A 23,672-nucleotide genomic window follows, 5' to 3' on the forward strand; every position below is an offset into this window, starting at 1 on the left:
GTCACCCTTGACCAGCTAGGACTCTCTCACCAAGTGTCTGGTCAATCCCTTTGACCCACTTGGACTTTTCTCTTCTTGCCAAGTATCCGGTCAGTCCCTCTGACCTACTTGGACTTTTCTTTCTCGTGCCAAGTATCCGGTCAATCCCTTTGACCTACTTGGACTCTCACCAGATGTCTGATCAACCTTGACCCATCTGGATTTCTCTTGCCTGGCTTCACTCACCAAGACTTTCCCAATTGCCTAGCTTCACTCACTAGGTCTTTCACCTGGCTTCACTCACCAGGATTTTTCTCCTGCCTAGCTTCACTCACTAGGACTTCCCAATTGCCTAGCTTCACTCACTAGGTCTTTCACCTGGCTTCACTCACCAGGATTTTTCTCCTGCCTAGCTTCACTCACTAGGACTTCCCAATTGCCTAGCTTCACTCACTAGGTCTTTCACCTGGCTTCACTCACCAGGATTTTCCTCCTGCCTAACATCCCAGTTAGGACTTCCCAGTCAAGTATCCGGTCATCCTTGACCTACTTGACTCTTCTTCAATCAACCTTGCATTGTCAAACATCGAAACCCAAACCAAGACTCAAGCTTGGTCAACTAGGTCAACCTTGACCTGAGGGATGTTGCACCAACAGTCGGTTCCCATTCACGGTGGTAGTGAGGGGCTTAGCAGATGGTAAGTGGAACACCGTGTAAAAGGAAGAGTGGAGGGACAGAAATAACTCAAGAAAGGGTAGTTAAGAGAGGAGAGGCTAGTAGTCGACCGTGATTTATCTCCTCCGTGTTGGCCATGGGACGGATTGGCGGGGGCGAGCGTATTCGCCTTTTGCCATCATAATCCTTTACAGTAGTTATTTAGGGATACAATCTCTCATCTCTCATTACTTCGGAGGTAGCGGTGGAACCCTTGGAATGGGTGGAATTAGAAGTACTGGAATAACGATGGCTTTACAGCATATATTGAACTTTAGTCTGCAACACAAATTGGGCTTCGGCAGCTGCGACGGTGGAATTGAAATTACGAATTTACAACATATTTTCAATTTTAATCTGCAACACAGATTGAGTTTCGGCAGCTTCGGCAACTTCAACAGCTTCAGACCTTCCTGGGTGGGCGGCGCCTTGAGATCACCGTGGCTAGAATCGGAGGGCGACGCCTTGAGATCACCGTGGACGATTTCCTTGAGATCACTGGAGGGCGGCGCCTTGAGATCACCGTGGTTGATTCCCTTGAGATCACCGGAAGGCGGTACCTTGAGATCACCATGGCCGATTCCCTTGAGATCACCGTGGCCGGAATCGGAGAGCGGCGCCACAGCCATAGAGACGACCATCAGAAGCACGAGAACGAAAGAAGTTTTCATCAGAAGGAAAGTGGTCTTCATAGTTGAGGCGTTGTGACAAAAGCGAGCGAGATTGGAAATTTATAATGGAGGGGAAATCGCAGACATTAGGCACGGGCTGGAAAAATATATCGTATCCAGTACTAAGTCAATATCATATCATAATTAGGGATGGAAAAAAATATCGAAAAATCAAAATACCGAAAAATCGTACCGAAAAAATACCGTTTATATCAAAATTTTCGGTATATTGAAAATTCGGTACTGTATCATACTGTACCGAATTTGTCGGTAACAATTTAAAATATTTTCAGTATACCAAAATACCGAGTAACTATAGATTAAATGATTAATTTAAATTTCCCGAAAGCCTAAACTAAACCCTAAACGGCTAAATTCTTTCACAAACCATGTTCTCTCCTTACGCAGCCGATGCACACGTCGCGACTCGCGATTCTCGCCTTGCGCAGCTGACGCACACGTCGTGACTCGCGATTCTCTCCTTGCGCAATCGGCTCTCACGTCGCGATTCTTCTCCTTGACTCTTTGCGCAGCTGACGCTCACGTCATGTCGTGATTCTCTCCTTGCGCAGCCGACACTCATGCCGCGATTCTTCGGTATTTCAGTACGATTTTTCAATATTTCGATATTTTTTTCCAGCCCTAACGATGTGCTCTCGATTCGAAAACTTGAGTTTTCATATTTTTTTTTGTATTTCTATTCACAGTTAATGTTTATTGTTCTGAGAATTTATTTTGTTATATATATCTTTCTTGGTCTCTTTAAGTTTCTTGAAGGATTTATTTTATATTGCTGAATAATGATCACTGCCCTTCATTACAAGATAATTATTTTTTATATATTATATGTAATATATATAAACTTCGGCATAACGGTATTTTACCAATTCTATACCGATATTTTGGTATACCAAAATTTCGGTATACCAAAATTTTGATATTCCGAAATGTCGGTACAGTATCGATATCATTTCTTAGAATATCAATTTTTTCGGTATGTTATACGGTATTCAATTTTGGGTACGGTATACCGTACCGACCCAGGTCTAATCATAATCCTTTACAGTATTTATTTAAGGATACAATCTCTCATCTCTCATTACTTCGGAGGTAGCAGTGGAACCCCTGAAATGGGTGGAATTGAAAGTACTGGAATAACGATGACTTTACAGCATATTTTGAACTTTAGTCTGCAACACAGATTGGGCTTCGGCAGCTTCGACGGTGGAATTGGAATGACGGATTTATAGCATATTTTCAATTTTAATCTGCAACACAGATTGACTTTCGGCAGCTTCGGCAACTTCAAACCTTCTTGGGTGGGCGACGCCTAGAGATCACCGTGGCTAAGATCGCCGTGGCTGGAATCGGAGGGCGGCGCCTTGACACCACCGTGGTCAATTTCCTTGAGACCACCGTGGCCGATTCCCTTGAGATCACCGAAGGCGGCACCTTGAGATCACCATGACCGATTCCCTTGAGATCATCATGGCCGGAATCGGAGGGCGGCGCCATAGCCATAGAGACGACCATCAGAAGCACGAGAACGAAAGAAGTTTTTATCAGAAGAAAAGTGGTCTTCATAGTTGAAGCATTGTGGCAAAAGCGAGCGAGTGAGATTGGAAATTTATAATTGAGGGGAAATTGTAGACATTAGGCACGAGCATTAGTGAGGAGGGACAGGGCGGTTACGTTTGTGAGTGAAAAATCCTAAACTCGGCAGCTGACAAGTGACAGGGTGATTACGTCCGGGATCGAAAAATCCTAAGCTCGGCAGTTGTGCACATGGAGGCGGTTCGAGTGGAGCTAGCAATTATAAATCATACGTAGGGCTGGAAAAAAATATCGATATTCCGAAAAATTGTACCGAAAAAATACCATATATATCAAATTTTCGGTATACCGAAAAATTCGGTACAGTATCATGCCATACCGAATTTGTCGTTAACGGTAACGGTAATGATTTAAAATATTTCAGTATACCGAAATACCGAGTAACTATAGATTAAATGATTAATTTAAATTCTCCTAAAGCCTAAACCAAACTCTAAATGGCCCCAAACCACGTTCTCTCCTTGCGCAGCCGACGCACACGTCGCGACTCGCGATTCTCTCCTTGCGCAGCCGACGCTCACGTCGCGATTCTTCTCCTTGGCTCCTTGCGTAGCCGACGCTCACGTCACGTCGTCATTCTTCTCCTTCCACAGTCGACCACCGCACGTAGTCGCCGGAGAAGATGCACAACAACTTAGAAACTTCTTCTCCAGCCCTAATATTTTTTCCCTTCATTGAATCTGAAGAAATCTGATCATCGAGCTCTATTCTGAGAGCTGTGCTTGCTCAAGTAAATTGCTCCACAACTATTTAAACTTCATGTTATTTGATTGTATATGATCCAGTGAATCCGTGCTGCCATACAATGTGCTCTCGACTTGAAAACTTGAGTTTTCATATTTTTTTTATTTCTATTCACAATTGGTGTTTATTGTTCTGGGGAATTTATTTTGTTGTATATATCTTTCTTGGTCTCTTTGAATTTATTGAAGGATTTATTTTGTATTGGTGAATAGTGATCACTGCCCTTCATTACAAGAGAATTATTTTTTATATATTATATGTAATATATATATAATTTCGGCATAACGGTATTTCACCGATATCGTACCGGCATTTCGGTATACCGAAATGTTGGTATGGTATCGGTATCATTTCTTAGAGTACCAATTTTTTTGGTACGGTATACGGTATTCGATTTTGGTTACGGTATATCATACCGACCCAGGCCTAATCATGGGTGGTCTGATGTGGAGAATTTAAGTTTGTTAATGTGTGCATCTGAACTCTCAATTGGGCTCAATGTAGGAGTGATTCTTGTTGCGAGTGGGGATGTTGGTTCCCATTCACGGTGGTAGTGAGGGGCTTAGCAGATGGTAAGTGGAACACCGTGTAAAAGGAAGAGTGGAGGGATAGAAATAACTCAAGAAAGGGTAGTTAAGAGAGGAGAGCATATAGATGACGTTTCGGGGAAGAGGAAGGGCAGAGTGCTGCTGTGGACCGGAAGGGCAGTGTTGGTGTGGACCTAATAGTTGAGTGTGAATGTGATGGCGTGAGCAAGCGAATGATGACTAAGATGGTAAAACGGGATGTCCTTTTGGGTATGATGGTGACAAACATTATTATCTCAATAAAATCATAGTTATCCTAATCAAATTTAATTGGTTATCTCAAAAGAAACAAAATTAAATTTAAATTATATTTAAATTTAATTAATATTATATTAAAATTAAATTAAAATTTAAATAAAAATAAAAAAATTAAATTAAATTAAATTTAAATTTAAAATAAAATAAATTTAAAATTAAATTTAAATTCAATTAAAGTAATTTATTTTAAAATTAAATTAATTTATATAAAATTAAATTAATTTACACATAAATTAAAAATAAATTAAAATAAAATAAAAATTAAATTAAAATTAAATTAAAATTAAAATTAAATTAATCAAATTTAAAATTAAATTATTTTAAAAATCCATTTTAACTTAAAATTTATTTTAAAAGTTAACTTATAAATTATTTAAAAAATTATTATTTAAAAAAAAATTATCTTAACTTAAAAATTATTTTAACTAAAAATTTATTCTTTTATTATTTTAAAAATTAATTAAATTTAAAATTATTTCAAAAATTATTTTAACTAAAAATTTATTTAAAAATTATTTAAACTTCAAAATTATTTTAACTAAAACTTATTACAAATTAAAAATAATTTTACTAATTATTTTAAATTAAAAATTCCTTTAGAAATTATTGATATTTTGAAAACTTTAAAAATCATTTTAAAAATGGTTTAAACTTAAAAATTTATTTTAACTTAAAAATTGTTATTTTGAAAAATTATTTTAAATAAAAAAATTATTTTAACATTAAAATTATTTTTAAAAAAATAGTTTAACTTTGAATTTATTATTTTAATTTAAAAAATTATCTTAAAATTATTTTAACTCAAAAATTATTTTAAAATTATTTTTTTTGAAAAAAAATATTTTAAAATAACTTAAAATTTTATTTTCGAAATTAACTTAAAAATCTATTTAAAAAAATTATTTTTAGAATTAACTTAAAAATTTATTTAAAAAAATTATTTTAAATTTAAATTAAAAATATATTTTAAAAATTATTTTAAAATTAACCTAAAAATTTATTTTTAAAATAGCTTAAAAATTTATTTTAAAATTATAAAAAAATTTATATTAAAAATTATTTTAAAATTATTAAAAAATTTATTTTAAAATTTAATTTAATATTAACTTAAAAATTTATTTTAAAAATTATTTTAAAATTAATATAAAAATTTATATTAAAAATTATTTTAAAATTAACTTATAAATTTATATTTAAAATTATTTTAAAATTAACTTATAAATTTATTTTAAAAAATATTTTAAAATTAACTTAAATATTTATTTTTGAAATAACTTATTAAATTAACTTAAATTTAAAATTAATTTAACTAAAACTTAACATAAATTAAAAATTAAATTAAACTTCAAATTAAATTAAAATTCAAGTACGTTAAAATTAAAAATAAAATTAAACTTAAAATTAAACATTATGTTATACTTAAAATTAAACTAAATTAAAATCAAACAAAAAAAAACTATTTAAATAATTGCTTTAAAAAAACTTTAAAAATCATTTTAAAAATTATTTTAATAAATATTTTAAAAAACTTTTAAAATCATTTTAAAAACTTTTAAAATCATTTTAAAAATTCTTTTAAAAATTTTTAAAATTCTTTTAAAAACTAAAAAATCATTTTAAAATTTTTACAAATATTATTTTAAAAATTATTTCAAAAAAAAAATAAAAATAAATCATTTAAAAAATATCTTTAAAAACTTTATAAATATATTTTTATTTTTAAAAAATATTTTTTTAATATATATATATATATAAATGAACATTTAATCTCAATTTAACTTAATATACTTTAATTTCTACATTAATCAAAATCTTAATCATAATTTATAAAAATTAAAAATTGACTTAAATTGAACTTTAACTTTACTTAACTTTGTTTACAAAGTGTAATTTTGAGTCAATTCAAAAATTAACTTAAAAATCTTTTTTAAAAAATTATTTTAAAATTATCTTAAAAATTTATTTTAAAAATTATTTTAAACTTAACTAAAAAAATTATTTTAAAAGTAACTTAAAAAATTATTTTAAAATTAACTTTAAAAACTTATATTAAAAATTATTTTAAAATTAACTTAAAAATTTATATTAAAAATTATTTTAAAGTTAACTTAAAAAATTATTTTAAAATTAACTTTAAATTTTATTTTAAAATTATTTTAGAATTAACTTTAAAAATTATCTTAAATTTAAAATTAACTTTTTTTAAAAAATTCTTTCAAAAACAAAAAAATAAATCATTTAAAAAATCTTTAAAAACTTTAATGAATAATTTGTCTTAAGTTAAACCTAATTAAAACTTAAAATTAAAAATACTCCTAATTAGTCAATTAACTCATCAGTTAATATAAATCAAATAAATATTAAATTATTGAACTAAGTCATGTAAAGGTCAATGATTAATTATTATTGAATTAGTACCAAATTATTTCATTCAACTTAAATTAAAAGTAAATTTCATATACCTAAATCTAAAATTAATTATTTAATCAAACTTAAGTGAATAATCATAATAAGATATAAATAATTTTGATGAACATTAATGTAACGAACAATAAATTTCTTAGGCACGAAGGTCCCAAGGCACTAAAGGTTGAAATCTTTGTTGCTAACAAAGATAACTAGTAGGTGCTAAATTAAGGGAGAGTATTAAATCAGGGGGAACATCAAAATCAGGAGAAGTATCGAATTCAAGGAAATATCGAATTCCGGGGAGTATCAATTCAAATTCAATTCAACTTATTAACAAAATTATTTTTTCTTCTTTAAACTAAGCCAATTGTTTTGGATATTTAATAAACATATCCAAATCTGGATTTCTAATGAGGAATAAAACGAAATAACTACTTAAATATGCCTAGGCCATTGAAGTTGCCCATTTCTTGATTGCTCAAGGATCGAGGGCTAGAGCCAGACCAAATCTGGAAGGTGCACTTGCTGCCTTCGGATCAAACTCGGCGGAAACCGTTAAGAGAAATATTAGCCTCCAGTGGAGGTGCTGACACAGACAGCACTGCGGATTTTCTGCTGTCGTTAAATCAAGTCTTTATCGTAGTCAATGGATTGAGATTGTGCGAGCTTCCGATGGCAAATCCGTTCTCATATGTGTTGAACTTATGAACCATTTCATCAGTGATTACTTGGCCATAATCATTACTAGTGATAGTTTTTCATTATACAACGTAACAATATCAAAGTCAAAAGCTAAGAAGAAAATAAATTTGAAAAAATATAGGCAACATTTTTAGAATTTTAGAATTCTCTTAGATTCATTAAAATATAGGAAGTTTTCAGGGTCTCTCACTTGTCAGTTCTACTTCTACATGGTGCATTTAAAAGAGATTAGTTGGGAATAGAAATGATCTAGATTCGAAGAAAGTGCCAGCCGTTCACTATCTTGATACTGTAACTATAAAATGCTGGAAATGCAACAAATATTTCTACAAAAAAAATCACATTATATGCAATGATATTATATATTATCAATAATAGTAATTAGGGAGAGTACTTACAATATAAAAGCAACAGAAAAATCATGCTTGTTAAAGCCTATCCCTGCATTGTATTTAGTGAAAGAAGCAGATGCACTATCAAATCAAATCTCAGCTCCAAGACTAAGTTCCCTGTTGCCAATTGCTGCAGCAAACTCTAGAGGAAAAAATTGAAAGTAACTAACTACTGATGAAGGTACTGGACGTGCATCAAGCTGCAACAAGAGGGGACATGATCAGATTCTAACTTCGGGTGCCAAATGAGAGGGTGAGCTTGTGGGATGATCTACTAGAGGCGATTAAGTATGCAAATTTATTGACTGTTACTTGGGGAAAACTACATTAGGTTGAGAGGAAAAAATGGTATGGTCTCGCAAAATTTAAGGGAAAGTATAACTTTTTCAAAACTTGAAAAGTGAATTAAAAATTTAGAAACAGAGTAAATATTTTTCTCTAAGAAAGATATATGCATGGCCTAAGACTATTACTTGGCCATAATCATTACTAGTGATAGATTTTTCATTATACAAGGTAACAATATCAAAGTCAAAAGCTAAGAACAATATAAATTTGAAAAAGTATAGGCAACATTTTTAGAATTTTAGAATTCTCTTAGATTCATTTAAAAAATATATATATAGACAAATTGTGATATATACAGAAATCAGTAAATATGGGGGAGCTGAAACAACAAATTAGAATTGTTAAGAGGGTGACACCAAAGTCAAAGAAACCAAAATATATCAAAGCCATGTTTTTATACGATTTTAGATGTGCCAATGTAAAATCCAACTCCAAATGATTCCCCAACGTATATTTATGGGCATGTGGAAAATTAATTCCAATACCAAATCTCTTAAGAGCATCATTTAATAGGGGTCATAAAAGTTATAGATTAATTTTAGTAGTATTCTACAAAATCCAATACTTCCATCCAATACATGCGTCACTCATTTTGGTATTAGGAATATATACAGAGAATCTTATTATATTTTTGCAATTTATTGCTCTAAGAACTTATCTATTGACTTATATTTTTGCAATTTATTGCTCTAAAAATGATACGCCAAACAACAACTTAAATAAGGCTAGACCACTTATTGCTAGTAAATCTTTTATCCCTTACAGTAGTCATTTAGGATAAAAAGATATGATAAGCGAAACAACATAAATAGGGCTAAACCACCCATTTCTTAATTGATAGTAAATCTTTTATCCCTTACAGTAGTCATTTAGGATAAAAGGATATGATAAGCGAACCAATTTAAATAGGGCTAAACCACCCATTTCTTAATTGCTAGTAAATCTCTGATCCCTTGTAGTTATTTAGGATAAAAGGGATGTAGTCTTCGATCTCTCGTTACTTCGGAGGAGGAGGAGGTGGAATCCTTGGAATTGGTGGAACTGGAGCTATTGGAATCGGATTCGGAATCGGAATCGGAACGACAGATTTGCAGCATATTTTCAGCCCTATTTTGCAACACAAACCGGGCTTCGGCGGGTTCGGCTTCGCAACACCCTGGGCGGGCGGATTGAGATCAGCTTGGCCGGAAACAGAGAGTGGCTTCGGCTTCGGCTTCGCACCACCCTGGGAGGGCAGATTGAGATTAGCTTGGCCGGAATCAGAGGGTAGCTTCGGCTTCGCACCACCCTGGGTGGGCGGATTGAGATCACTAGAGGGCGGCTTCGGCTTCGCACCACCCTGGGTGGGCGGATTGAGATTACCATGGCCGGAATCGGAGGCACCCTGGGCGGAATCAGTCGGCGCCACAGCCATCGAGACTGTCAGAAGCATGAGAAAGAAAGTATTCTTCATCAGAAGAACGAGAAGGGAAGTGGTTTTCATTGAAACGTCGTGGCGAGGGAGAGCGAGCGAGATTGAAATTTATAGAGGAGAAGAAATCACAGCGCACATGGACATTAGGCACAGGCATTCATGAGGAGGGACATGAAGGTTATCGTTCGGCAGCTGAGGGACAGGACGGTTAGGTCTGGGACTGAAAAATCTTAAAGTCAACAGCTGTGATTCGACTGGAACCGGTGATGACAAATTCGTCTGATGTGGAGAATGGAAGTTTGTGAATATGAGAATCTGGACTCTCAATTGGGCACAAGGTAGGAGGCATTCTTGTTACGAATGGGGGTGCCGGTTCCCATTCACGGTGGTAGTGGGGGGCTTAGCAGATGGTAAGTGAAAAACCGTGCAGAAGAAAGAGTGGAGAGACAGAAATAATTAAAGAAAGGGTAGTTGAGGGAGGAGGACATATAGTTGATGTCTCGAGGAAGAGGAAGGACAGAGTGCTGGTGTGGATCTGATAGTTGAGTGTGATGGAGCGAGCGAAATGATGGCAGGGTGTCCTCGTGGGCACACATTATTATTCTCTGGATAAGAAACCAAATAATTCTTTTTGTCAAATATTATTATTATTTTTTAAATAAAATCATAGTTATCCTGATCAAATTTAATTGATTCTATCAAAAGAAATAAAATATTTTTAAAAAATCTAATAAATTATTAAAAATAATAATTTGGACAACTTTAAATAATTGTAAATAAAATAAAAATTTTAATTTTATTATTATTTTTCTAAGGTTAATTTATTTCTTAAACTATTATATTTTTTTATTACATTAAAAACTTATTACAAATTAGAAGCCAAGCACGTGTATATACACGTAGGGTTGCAAAGAAGCCATGTCGAACTAAGATTTAGGATGTTTTAAGTTTATTTGATAAGGTAACTGAGTCGAGTCGAGCTAAGTCAAGTCGAACCTAAAATGAACTAAGTTTTTGAAATGATTGTTCAAGTTTGACTTGGTTTATTTTTGATGAGTTTGAGCTTGGCTTGAGTTTGACTTGAGCTTCTTTCGTTTAGATGTTATCGAGCTTTTAATTCAATCTTGGCTTGAACTTGATTCTTTTAGATAATATGGAGCTCTCAATTAAAACTTGTTAATTTTTTGAAACTTTTACTTGTTTGATTAATCATTAATGAACTTGTAAATTTTAAACTTATTTATTTATTTTTTAAAAAATATTTTATTTAGCATATTAATAAGAGCTTTATTAAGGAACATAGTTCACCAATATTGTTCACGAACATTATTCGCAAATATTATTTATGAACCTTAACGAGTCGAACACATATGCATTCAAATTTGTTTGTTTAGTTTAACAAGCTGTTCAAACTTGTTTATTTAATCAATCTTGTGTATAATTGAACGAATATAAACAAGCTCTTATCAAGCCGAATACTAAATTTGTTCACGAACGTTCAATTCGTTTACAACCCTATATACACGTACAACTTTATAAATTTAAATATTAATTTTTATAAATGTCACTTAAACACACTCCACTCCGCCAAGGTTTGCCTCTGCCACAATATATACACAAATATACACCCTACCAAAATATATCAAATTATTTTCAAGTATTGCGATCGAGCTAAGTAGGTGCGTATATATAATGGATTCAATCAAGAAAACCCTGTGCTCATGATTTCTGAATGAACACCGGTCGTATTCTTCTACGTGCGTAATCGATCGGACGAAAGCATCGCGAGAGCCAAGAGGAAGTGTTGTAGATCGTGATATCTGGATCAACGTTTGTCGTATATATTCTTCTGCGTAAACGAAGCAAAGCACCACAATCTAGAAGCAGTGCATGTTACCTTACGATGCCTACCCTTAGCGACACATCATGAAGCTTGTTGACCGCGTGTTACGAGTGACCCGAGGATAATGTCAGCCCGATCTGACCAACAGACTATAAATAGAGCCTTGGTCTCAGTAGTTCAGTACAACACTTGAAAATGATCTTCTTTCTGTTCTATTTTGTAATCTAGTATTTAAACTGTTGTAAGAGGCTTCTCCGTCAAAAGGAGATTTGATTGTGAGCTTTCAACGTCTTAGACTAGCAATCTTCTAATTGTAAACCAAGTAAAAAGATTTGCCTCTTCTTTCTTTTTTGTTAATTAGTTTATTATTATTCAAGTGTTTCTTAATCCAGTTTGAAAAATCGAGAAAGGTTTGATTTTTATTTTCAGGGCAATTCACCCCCTGCCCCTCCTACCGACCTCAAGGGGACTAACACCCTCGACCCAGAAAGATGAAATCCAGGAGACAAGAAGAAGACCCAGATTGACTCGAAGGCGTTGAACACAATCCAGTGTACACTTATAAAAGAAGAACTCAACCGAGTCAACTCACACAAGAACACAAAGGAGCTATAGGACAAGTTCATCGAACTACACGAAGGAACCAACGATGCTAAGGTAACTAAACGAGACATGCTTCTAAATTCTTTATTTAATATTAAAATGCAGGACGCAGAAATCGTAAGCCAACTACATGTAAGGATCAAGGATATCCTCAATGGTCTGCACATGATCAGACATCAACTGGAGAATCGTGACATTATCAGGTATGCTCTGAACTCATTTCCTCGAACTACACTGTGGGCATCAATTATAAATGCCTATAAGGTTTTAAGGAACCTGTCAAAGTTGAAATTAGATGAGTTGTTTTGTGAATTAGAGCTACATGAACAAACTAACTCCGCAAAGGTCGAGAAAGGAATTGCGTTTTTTACAAGTACCTCGAATGGAGCTAAACCCGAGCCGAAAACTGAGTCCGACTCAGAATCCGATGAAGAAAAGCAGCTAGTGAACATAGTAAGGAAAATATTCACTAGACACAATAGAAACTTCTCCAAGCACGACATGAAGAAGATGTCCAAGTCCACGTCCAACAACTCAAAGGCAAACATCATGTGCTACGGCTACAACAAAAAAAGTCACTTCAAACACGAATGCCCTAATGAACATAAGACAAGGAAGACAATGCAAAAGAAGACACTCAAAGTGACTTGGGACGAGTCTTCCTCGGATGGATCGGAAGGAGACGAACCAAAGCGAGCAAGTTACCTCGCACTGATGGCAACCGGAGGCAAATCATATCAAGAAGACAGGTCTGAATACGAGTCGAGCTATGGATCCGCATCCAATTTAGTAATTTAGGAGGATGCTCCAAATTAGTTAACACTTCCAAAAATAATAGTCTACCCAGTTGGGTAATTAGGACTAGTTAAATTAGGGACAAAAGTTAACTTGACAAACAGTACTGGAAAAGTTTTGGATGATAGTAGATTAGGGAAGTTTTATCTATGCATGTCTAGGAAGATATGACTTCAACCTGTTACATTTGACTTAGTGGAACTAATTGAAGCTACTCCTTACTAATCCTAGTTGGTTAGACCAAAATTTTGTATTAAGTTCAGTCGACAGGACTATTTAGAAAATTTTGAAGGCATGGTTACTCTAATGATCATTACAATAAATTTGACTTTCCGCAGCGCACAATTATGCTATCCGCAGCGCGTATCACACGCTGCACAACTACAAGTTGTTGGAAGTTATAAGACATCGACAGCACGCGCCACGCGTTGCGATTAAGAGGATTCGTAGCACGCGGCATGCGCTGCGGTTAATAGCATTCGTGGCACACAAGCGCGCGATGCGGTTAATAGCATTCGCAGTGCACAGGCGCGCGCTGCGATTAATAGCATTCGCAGCACATGCCTACGTGTTATAGTTAAGAGCATTCACAACGCGCACTACATACTACGGTTAAGAGTCTTTAGGCAACCAATGGGCCACCACAGTTGTCTTTCATAACTATAATTCTATTAAATCATTTTTAATTATTCACAATGTTTGTTTCTTAATTCAAGATCATCATGTAGATAAAACAAGAGAGTAAGGCAATGAGACATTTAGACAAATAACACTTTCAATAATGCCACGTACTATTTTATTGAGTAAGCGTGGATATAGGAACTTAATCAACTCCTCAATCAATTTAGTAAACTTACAAAAAAAAAAAATCTTGCAATTAAGAACAAAACAAGAAGATCATCACACATAGCAAAAACTCAGCTAGTAGAACTGGGAGCTTAAATGATATAATTTCCATCTGCACGAGAATGGCGACTCTAGGAGAAGAGGATAGTGATCAATGCTCTCTCCTATCTTTAACATCATCAAGGGATGCACTGAAGATTATAATAAATAGGGATGTTGGAGTCAATAAAGAGGGTTTTGCCTTCCATGAATGAACTTTCACACTCCTCTTTTGCGTCTCTGATCACAAGGAATTCGACATGAGCTGAAAAGTAATAAAAAACAATATTAGGTTCAACTGTCGGAACATAAATTATAAATTAGCATATGTTTATTTTCTTTCTCTATAACGTAAATGGGTTTTAAAATTTATTTCCTTAGCGAACTCATATATAGATTCCAACAAAATCAATTTTATAGTTCAGTGCCAAAGAAAATTAGGTTCAAGTAAAACAAGCAATTGACTTTGGTTCTAATTTAGCAAATTAGGTTAATTTATTTGATTCATCCTCCCTACTTTGGAATAAATTTTCCATTTATTCAATAGGAGCAAATATGGATATAAAACCAATGATGATCGAATTTACATACTATTATAAGCAGAGATTGCAACGTTGACTCATTGAGAAATACTTGATGAAAATTGGAATTAGACATCCTAAAGTAACCAAGGCATTGATATTTTCTGGTACCAAATAGAGATGGAATCAAGTATAATATCAACAATCTATGATACTAATAGACAAGGTTGTGTTTCTGTAGTTTGTTTCAGTAGAGAATACCCTGCAACAAACAAACAAACAAAAAATTCTATAACCTTGTCCACAAGAAGAAGAATAAATATTGTAAGCATCTTGGAGTATGCATCAAAAACAGTGGACGTATCTGTACTTGCTGTTAGGATGGAGTCTGAAGAAGCTTCAAGCCAAACAACAGGATTCCTTGAGCCTTTAAGTTCTGCAGAAGTCAAGCATAAGTTCTACATTTATATCTTAGATCAGCATGAAGACATCCAAGTATTGCATACATGATATTTATTATTGCTCATCATTTCAAATAGAAGATAAGATGGTTTGTTGATTGTTAACAATGTCCAGAAAGAGAATATAAAGACATTAAAAAGTATATCTAAATAGCAAGAAAAAAAAACAAATCACTATTTATAAGAAAGGTACTAGTTAGCAAGCAAAAAAGAAATAACCCCTCATTATAGAAAAGGAACACCAATGGTTCTGGCATCTATTTGCAAGGATAACTAAAAATAATTAGATTTATTACATTCAGAGTCAGATTGTTATTTTAAATGCTCAATAAGATACTAAGGAATTTCCAATAGAATCATTGTTAATTGAAGCATTAGAAGCTGCTAATTGAAGCAACTCTGCTATGTACAAAATAACCAACCTCAATACTTAAATCATTCAAAACAAGATCTACTTGTCCACAGAAAAAAAAAATATTAGCAAGCTTCAGTAAATCAAAAGCTATAAAGGAATCACCGAGATCATCTTGCATTATTCTATATGGAGCATAATATTAACACAAGCAACAATCTAACACTATAAGTCCTATCTTGACTATGAACTTGAAGAAAAACATTCAAACCATTCCTTTTCATTACATAATCCAATAACTTTAGTGCAACACTCTTCTTTTTCATTAAGAAACGCTTCCACTCACTATTTTGTCTATTCGAGAAAAATACATGGATTCTTAACTTGTTATCAATGTTGTCAACCATGAGAATTGACTCGGACTTGTACCTGCTCATGATCAGATACTTGTGTACCAAGTAAAAACGGTTGTGGATATGCAAACCGGAGGGAATTCATGTAGACTATGAAACATTTGGGCAAACTCAGGTTGGCTCAAGCACAGAGCATGAGTCAACTCATTTTCATTTCTTTCACCTACATCTAAGTAAGTTTATTCTCTTGTCTTCTCTTGACCTTTGCCACCTGAAAAACTAAATATCTGAAGCAACAACATACTATGCATTATAGAATTTCATGATGCAGAAGATGATCATCCCAAGCACAGATACCCCACTTTAGATTTAGAAATGAAAAGGAAAAGAGCAAAATAAATTCAAAGAAAATGACCAAGAAAGGAAAAAAAAAATACCTAGAGCTTTTGTAGATTGAGGTTGGCGAGTTGCTAAGACCCATCGAGGGATTGGACCCTAGGCGGATTGAACCCTTGGAGGAGGGGACAATGCGCAGCGAGAGCGCCGAGAAGAAGGATACCGTCAAGGAGAGGAAGCGAGAGGAAAGATACCGCTATCGAGTGCGCCGAGAGGAAAGAATGACGGGCTCGACCGCTAAGGAGAGGATACCAACGTCTCGACCATTGCGTCCTTCTCACTTCATCAGTGGACTCTTCCACAGCTTCTCGTCCCTCAGATGCACTGAACCCGTTAACTCGATTCCCATGTCATCCTTCTCGTTTGTTGCATTTTTCATTCAACTTGTTGTGTTCCTGAGCTCCTACACATTTAGACATAAGGATCAAAACATAACATGACCCAATTTGACTTGGTTGACCACATCAAAATCAACCCAATGTACTTATACTATCTTTTTATACCGTCTCTCATAACCTCCGCAATAATGAAGCGATTAAAGAATATTTGGTGTCAGAATATATCGGGTGATGGGGTATGTATGACAGACTCCCATTGAGTGAAGGAAGGTTCTGTGGTTTACATGTGACATAGTATCAGAATATTCCACTAACGAATAGCCGCTATTCTTTGGCAAATTGTTATGATTCTCTGACAATGTTGTCCCCTGACGAAAGTCCGTCCGGCTTAGATTCGGCCTTGAGAAGACTAGGAGTCGTGCCCATGAGAAATGAGGGGACTAAGCCCAAGGGGTTCAACTGGCGTATAGCCGGCCGAGAGTAAACTGAGAGCATGCCCATGAAAAATTAGGGGGGCTAAGCCCTGGGGTCCAATCGACGTAGGGCTGGCTGAAATAGACTAGGAGTCATGCCCATAAGAAATGAAGGATTGAGCCCGGGGTCCAACTAGCATAGAGTCAACCGGGAGTAAACTGAGAGTCATGCCCATAAGAAATGAGGGGACTGAACTCTGGGGCCCGATCGACGTAAAATCGATCGAGAATAAACTGGGAACCATGCTCTTGAAAAATAAGGGGACTGAGCCCTAGATCCGACCAGTGTAGAGTCGACAGGGAGTAGACTGGGAGTCATGCCCATGCAAAATGAAGGGGCTGAGCCTTGGGGGCTACCGACGTAGATCTGACCGGGAATAAACTGAGAATCATGCGTATAAAAAATTAAGAGAACCAAGTCCTGAGGAATAGCCTACTTGCACACACAGTTCTCGCACCTTCTTTTAACTTTTGACTATCACATCTCTACGTCACCTTCAATATTATCCCCACACTATCCCCAAGTCACCTAGTATTCCCGTATAAGTCACCTAGTATTCCCATATCAGTGACCATATTATTCCCCGTATCAGTCACCATGGCATTAAAGCAAAATATTAAGCAAAAGACAGACCAGCAGCCAACACGGTTAGGTGCAAAGACAAAGGAAATGCTTGGACTTCTTGGGAAAAATCCCAAGAACTCTTTACAAAACACTGCAAATTTTCAGATTTTAGAAGGCCCAAGAACTCTTCGGCCAACCCTTTATTTCGATAGAATGTTTATTCTTTTTGATCTTCTAGTGATATAGCAGATGGTAGAAATAGTACATGTAGAGTTGCAGTAATGGCGAATAGCAGAAACTATGCTGCAAAATTTTCAACTCCAATTGATTCGAAGTCCAACCATTGGGAGAGAGTACTGAGCCTAAGAAAGTCGTTGTCTTCCAAGAGCTCGGAATTGATGTGGCCCGTAAGGAAGAGGTTTGGATCGAAGGCAGAGTCTGCCTCCAGCACCAGCAACTCCGCCGCGGCGGCGGCTGACTGGTTGAGGTCGAAAACGGAGGAGGGGGATGGCGGCTGCTTGGCTGCGTCGGAAGGCGTCATGGAAGCGGAGGAAGCTGCGGCGGGTTGGTTCTTCAATTTTTCGGCTTCGAAGCAGCGAGCGGCGGCCTTGTAGGCGGCTGCGGCGGCCTCGGCGGTGTCGTAGGTGCCGAGCCAGAGCCTTGCGCGGCGGATGGGGTCGCGGATCTCCGCCGCCCATTTCCCCTACGGCCGTTGCCTCACCCCCCTAAACCTGGTGGCCGACGACGAGGTCGAGGAGCCGTGTGCTTTGTCCTTGGGCCTGCTCAGGGTTTTTGGGGCTCTGCGATTCCTCCCGCTCCTCTCTCGCGATGAAGCTGGCGAGACAACTGAGAGGGACGGCGAAGGCACCGTGAACTCGTGAATCGCCCTCTTCTTGCGCCAGGAGTAGCTCACGCCTTCGCCCTCGCTCGATTCGGTAGCATCGGCGTCATCGAACACGATGCGGATTGTTTTCGCGTGGAGTTTGGACTCGAGATGCGAACTCGAATCAAATCGATGGACTTGCTGCTTCTCGACTCTCTTCTTAGTGATCTTCTCTCGGTTCTTCCCGAGTGGGTAGTACTGAAGCACAGTCATCTGTCTCGATCCCAAAACTGAATTCAAGTAAAACAAAAGGGGAAAATGCAAGCAAAACTGTTGGGTTTTTTTCTTCTCGTAATCTCTTCGTCAAATCAGTGCTCCTCTGGAGAACAACAGAGATCTATCTGCTTAAATTCAAAATACTTCACTCCATAACCAACTCTGCAACAACGGAACAGGAAAGCGAGATGGATACGTACCTAGTATGTCGCATCGAATCCGTCTTCTTCGATCCCTCCGTCGTTGTTCGAATGCGAAGAGAATAAGCGAGGCGCTTCCGATTCAAGTTTGGAAAGTTTCCGTCGACTAACAAAAATAGATCGAGGGCACCAGACGACATATATATAAAAAAAATCCGAATCCAGACTTCGATCTGTGGCTCCGTAGATCGATGGCGATCGCCGCCGGCGTCCTCCTCGACCTCGCTTCGCTTGCTCGATCTGGTCGCCCGCTAAAACCCCAAAGCGAGGAGGAGGACGATGAAGTTTGGCGAATTAATAGTGAGCGGAAACGGAAAGTGATGAGGATCCGACGGGCGATGTTTGCCGAAGAATTCTCTCACGAATCTTGATGTTTGATCCTGTAATGAACTGCTCTGATGATACTGAGAAACACACAATTTCACTTTGCCCACCAACGTTTAACACTTCTCAATCGCTTCCCATAACTTGAAAATCATTTCATAATTGATGAAGATTTTAGGGGTTATTTGTAAAATATGAAAGGTAGCTAAAATGTAATGCAGTTTGACTTTTATGGAACATGTTGACTTTAAATTAATTATTCCTATATATTTTATTTTATTTTATTCATTCTTTTTCCTCAAATTAATTGGCCATGTTTAAATTGAAAAATGAATTCACATTTAAATAATACACTCTATATATATATATGGCCATATATATACCTAAACCTACCCAAAAAATTATGAATAATTTAATATTTATCACTAAATTTTAACTTAATAGTAGCCATCCGTATCGTCTTTCATTTGAGAAAACATCAGCCCGAATCTAATTGAGGTCAACGGATACAACGGTCAATGCCCCAAGATTCCACCGTGAATCTATTGTCCACCTGGTCCACCTATTTTTATATCTTTATGCGAGCGAAAAAAAAATGCAGCAACTTTGTAGTTCAATTATGCTATCAGTCATCTCATCTTGTTGAATTTTCAAGAACAAATTATCTAAATCCACATAAGAATTTTCTTAAATAAAAAAATATTTTGTGCCTTTAAATAGAACTTGGATGAGGGCCTTATTTTTTTGAGTGCGCCAGCAGATAACAACTCATTCATTCATTGCGCTCCACTCTCTGTCACCAATGCCTTTGAATTGGTCCACAGGTTCTGCTCGAGCAGATGTGAATTTGGGAGAGCACTTGCTTGCTTTTGTTCTTCAACAAATGGTGGCATCAGAGCAGCACGGGCAAATGCAAACAAAGAACATTGAACAGGAGTCAAGGAGGAGAACGCAAGGGCAAATAGCACAAAAGAAAGATAGATTATATGCTTCAAGCATATATATTTATACATGGTGAATATTTACACTCCTCAGGAGCAAAGCTAAGATTTTTTTACAACAATAATCCTTAAAACTGAATCAGAAAAGATAGATTTGGTTTTTTCTTCTCCTTCATCTTCTTCTCTTCGTATGCACATAAGAACTTAAATTACAAACAGAAAGATTGGTGCTAGAAAAAATGTGATGTTGCAGAGGAAAAGCTCAAGGCCATGCGAAGTACCTCAGAGCTCCATCCATGGCGACTTCAAAATTTCTTAGGATTCTGTGTTGATGCTATGTTAAGAAGCTAATTTTAGGGGGATTGATTGGTTGGTTGGTGTTATTTGGTAGAGTAGAGCTCCAAAAGGAGATCGGGAGTTTGGCTTAGGCCACGGCGGTGATGCTGCTGCAGCTCCTCCGGCGGCCACGGTCGAGGCAGTCAAAGCCCTCGACGCGGATGGCCGCTGGGACCAAGCCAAACTTGGCGATGGTGAAGCCGTAGTTGGGGGATATTGGCGAGTTAGATTGGATTAAAGGTGAGGAGGCGAAGGGTGCCGGTGGGCGGTCGCCGCAGAAACGGGAGTCATGAACGACGGGGTTCGACGCCCGGCTCGGCGGAGAGCCGGAGAAGAAGGGTGGCGACGAAGCTACTTGATTCTGGTCTCCGCCCTGCGACCAAATATCTAGATTTGATGAGCTAAAAAAACAAAGTCTGAGATCGCCGGAAAGAAATTTTCCGTTAGAATTTGTTCTAGAAATCGATCTGACAAAAGATAGGGAAAAAAAGGCTTACCGTCAATTGAAATATGTCAAGGAGATCTGCCCCAGCCTTCGAATCGGAGAAGTCTATCTGATAACTGAACAAGGAAGAAACGGCAGAGAGACGGACTTAGGCGAGGAAGAACGCACGAAGAAAAAGCTAGGGTTCAGAAGAAAGGGGAAAAAAGGTACCTCGAGTGCCACCAAAGAGGTCTCACAGGATCAGCGACAGCAGATAACGGGCTCAACCGCCGGGGTTTGGGGCAAAAGACCGGCGGTCTCCGCTCGGCGACAGCGAAGGTTGCCCTATTCTCTTCGCAGGCGGCGAAGGCGTGCGGCTGTTGCATCGCGCAGCGATTCATGCTTACTCCGATCCCTTCGAGATCCGCGATTGCAACGCCTGTAAACGCAGAGATCCACAGAATGAATTCACCGATCAAGTGGATAAGCTAAGAAAACAAGGATTCCTCAACCACATCTGGAACGAAACCAGGATAAGATCCAAAACCAGCCAAATTCCTGAGAAATGGCTCCGATCGAAGCTAGATATTCGAAATTCCGACACCGAAAATCCAAAACCCACTCCATTTGTCAGGAAAAAATAGCCAAAAATCCCTCGAAAGTCCGGAAAAAGCTCAATGTTTCTCATATGTAAGATCTCAGAACTCCGCGACAGGTTCAAAACCCTCCGATTTTAAGATCTAAAAGCCGGAAAACACGGTAGATCAAAATTTCACCATCAATTACCTTTTTCGCCTTCTCCCTACTCGCGACAAGAAACCGATAGAGGCGACGAAGGGGATAGATTGGAACAGATTTATAATACGACGGAAACGAAGAACAAATCGGAATAAATGAATTAAATAACAAGCTGGAAACAAAAAGAAGAACGAAGGAGCGCGGAGAGCGGATGACCGGGAACCGGCAACGACCCGTAATAATAGCCACATGAAATGTGAAATCTAATATTTTAATTTATCTAATTTATATTTTCAATATTACTATTAATATTCCTCGTCATCTGTAAATTGCACCTTTTATTTTATTTTTTATTTTTTTTTATTTCATTAGATTCGAATTTTAAAAAACAATAATAAAAAAGGCGACTTATTTATGAAATCGGTTATACGAGCTATCCTTTTTCAGGAAAAAGTAAAAGGATGCTCCATTACATTTGTTTATCTCAAAAATATCATATAACTGCTATAATATGTTTAAAATTTAGATTTTAATTAATAGAACTGATCCTGTTCGAACCAAGAGTCAACGAACGTTGGGGATGCGGCGCTCCCTGCTGGATCCTCGAGTGCTCCGGTGAACCTGCAGCAAAACCGAGCCGGGAGGGGTGTCCCGGCGACGGCCCTCCGACGCTCAAGTCAGGTAAGCTACGATGAACAAAGTGGCTTCCAAAATCTCAGAATACGTACCTCACCGGCGAAACTTGAGGTTCTTTATATAGAGCTATGAAGGGTCTGGGCACGCGTACCTAGGTGCATACGTGTCCTCTGTCCTTTCCTAGGTATGCGGCTGTCAGAAAGTTTACCTGTCCTTTCCTAGGTATGTGGCTATCAGAAAACTTACCTGACCCATATCGCTACAGTCAAAGCATGCCCTCGATGGGACAGCAGAATCCCCTGTCACAAGATTTGGAGCATGACACACACGTGAAACCTACCGGTTGTCAGAGGAGAAATCTTCGGGTCTTTTTCCTTGCTCCAAACTTGTCGTCCGAGCGGACAACTCCCTCAACATCCGACCGGACATATGGTTTACATGCTTTGTGGAGACTAATAAGCAGGCGCTTTATGATTTGGCCGGTCAAAAGGTCAGCTCTGTTCAATTGAGCGTCGGAACCCCGATTTGACGGTGTCTTCCAACCATAAGTGCGAGCCGTAGGACCCATCCGAGTATTCGATTCCATCGGTACCGGTCCGGTCGGGCCGTCTGATCGTCCGTCGGTCGGACCACTCGCCTCGGATGGGGTGACTTTCTTGGCGTTGACTTTGCAGGGGGGCCCGCTCTTACTACCGGATCACTTGCCTCCCCTTCAAGTCTAGTCGAAGGAGGCGAATAGTCCGACTGACTGGACTGTGAGTCTAGCCGAACGGCTCATCAATGCTAATACTCTCCACTCGGTCAGTCGTAGAAATATCCTTGAATGAATCAACGATGGCCTTCACCGGATCTCCTCGCGTTCTGCGCCAATCTTCGCCATCAAGGCCGATCATACCTTCATTAAATGCTCCGAATGATTGACTGCCACGTGGAGCAAGGCCACCAGAGTACGGAGGCGGTTGCATGATATTGTGATGTGATCGAAGCAATTTGAAATAAACGGCTAGATGTGTGCTTTGATTCCCGTGACCTGGATCCGACGGTGGAGGCCGCCCGGCCCTCACCCTATAAATTCTTCGTTTCCTTTTCACCTTCACACGCCTCCATTACCTCTACTGCTGCTCTCTGCGCTTTGGAGCTCCGGCGATCTTGTTGCTGCCCTCTGACGCTCTCCGGCGCCTCTCCTCGATCCATCTCCCTTCAGTAAGGTTTTAGAGCTTTCCTCCTTCCTTTTCGGTATCGAATTCATCTTTCTTCCCCCAGCTCCAGTCTTTGAAATTCCATTTATTCGTCTTTGGAACTTCCTTTTGTGATTTCTCCTATCCGGATCATGGCCAGTTCCTCTCATCCCGAAGAACAATCCCTAGGCCCATGGTATACTACCATGCGGTCCCGTTTCGAACAACGGGATTTTGATATTTTGGCTGACAATTTCGAAATACCCGAGGATATCGAAGTTCGTCTAGCTGGTCCCGCCGCTCGGCCACACAGCGGTTTCTGTGTCTTCCGCGACCAATTTACCGCCGGTCTGCGGTTTCCCGTGCATCCCTTTATAG

The 23,672-nt window shown here is 37.6% G+C and overlaps 1 protein-coding gene, 1 long non-coding RNA gene and 1 pseudogene across 3 annotated transcripts; all 3 read right to left on the minus strand.

Moving 5' to 3' along the window:
* Positions 1–7,455: 7,455 nt before the first annotated feature.
* Positions 7,456–9,833, minus strand: LOC121972751 (annotated as a pseudogene).
* Positions 9,834–13,913: 4,080 nt separating this feature from the next.
* LOC121970974 lies at positions 13,914–19,011 on the minus strand. The gene is made up of 3 exons (XR_006109040.1): positions 18,718–19,011; positions 14,777–14,916; positions 13,914–14,199 (listed from the first exon to the last, which is right to left on the minus strand). It is a non-coding gene; the product is annotated as an uncharacterized LOC121970974 (long non-coding RNA).
* Positions 19,012–20,003: 992 nt separating this feature from the next.
* On the minus strand, positions 20,004–21,668 carry LOC121970975. Of its 2 annotated transcripts, none has more exons than XM_042522009.1 (4): positions 21,529–21,668; positions 20,974–21,181; positions 20,816–20,879; positions 20,004–20,691 (listed from the first exon to the last, which is right to left on the minus strand). In XM_042522009.1, exons 2-4 carry the CDS (start codon positions 21,141–21,143, stop codon positions 20,407–20,409), a joined length of 519 nt encoding a protein of 172 aa, XP_042377943.1. In that variant the 5' UTR covers positions 21,144–21,181; positions 21,529–21,668; the 3' UTR covers positions 20,004–20,406. The 2 variants fall into 2 exon arrangements, with proteins under 2 accessions (XP_042377943.1, XP_042377942.1); XM_042522008.1 differs by lacking the exon at positions 21,529–21,668 and adding an exon at positions 21,255–21,487.
* Positions 21,669–23,672: the final 2,004 nt, after the last annotated feature.

Source organism: Zingiber officinale, chromosome 4A, assembly GCF_018446385.1.
Source record: "Zingiber officinale cultivar Zhangliang chromosome 4A, Zo_v1.1, whole genome shotgun sequence".
NCBI lineage: Eukaryota > Viridiplantae > Streptophyta > Magnoliopsida > Zingiberales > Zingiberaceae > Zingiber > Zingiber officinale.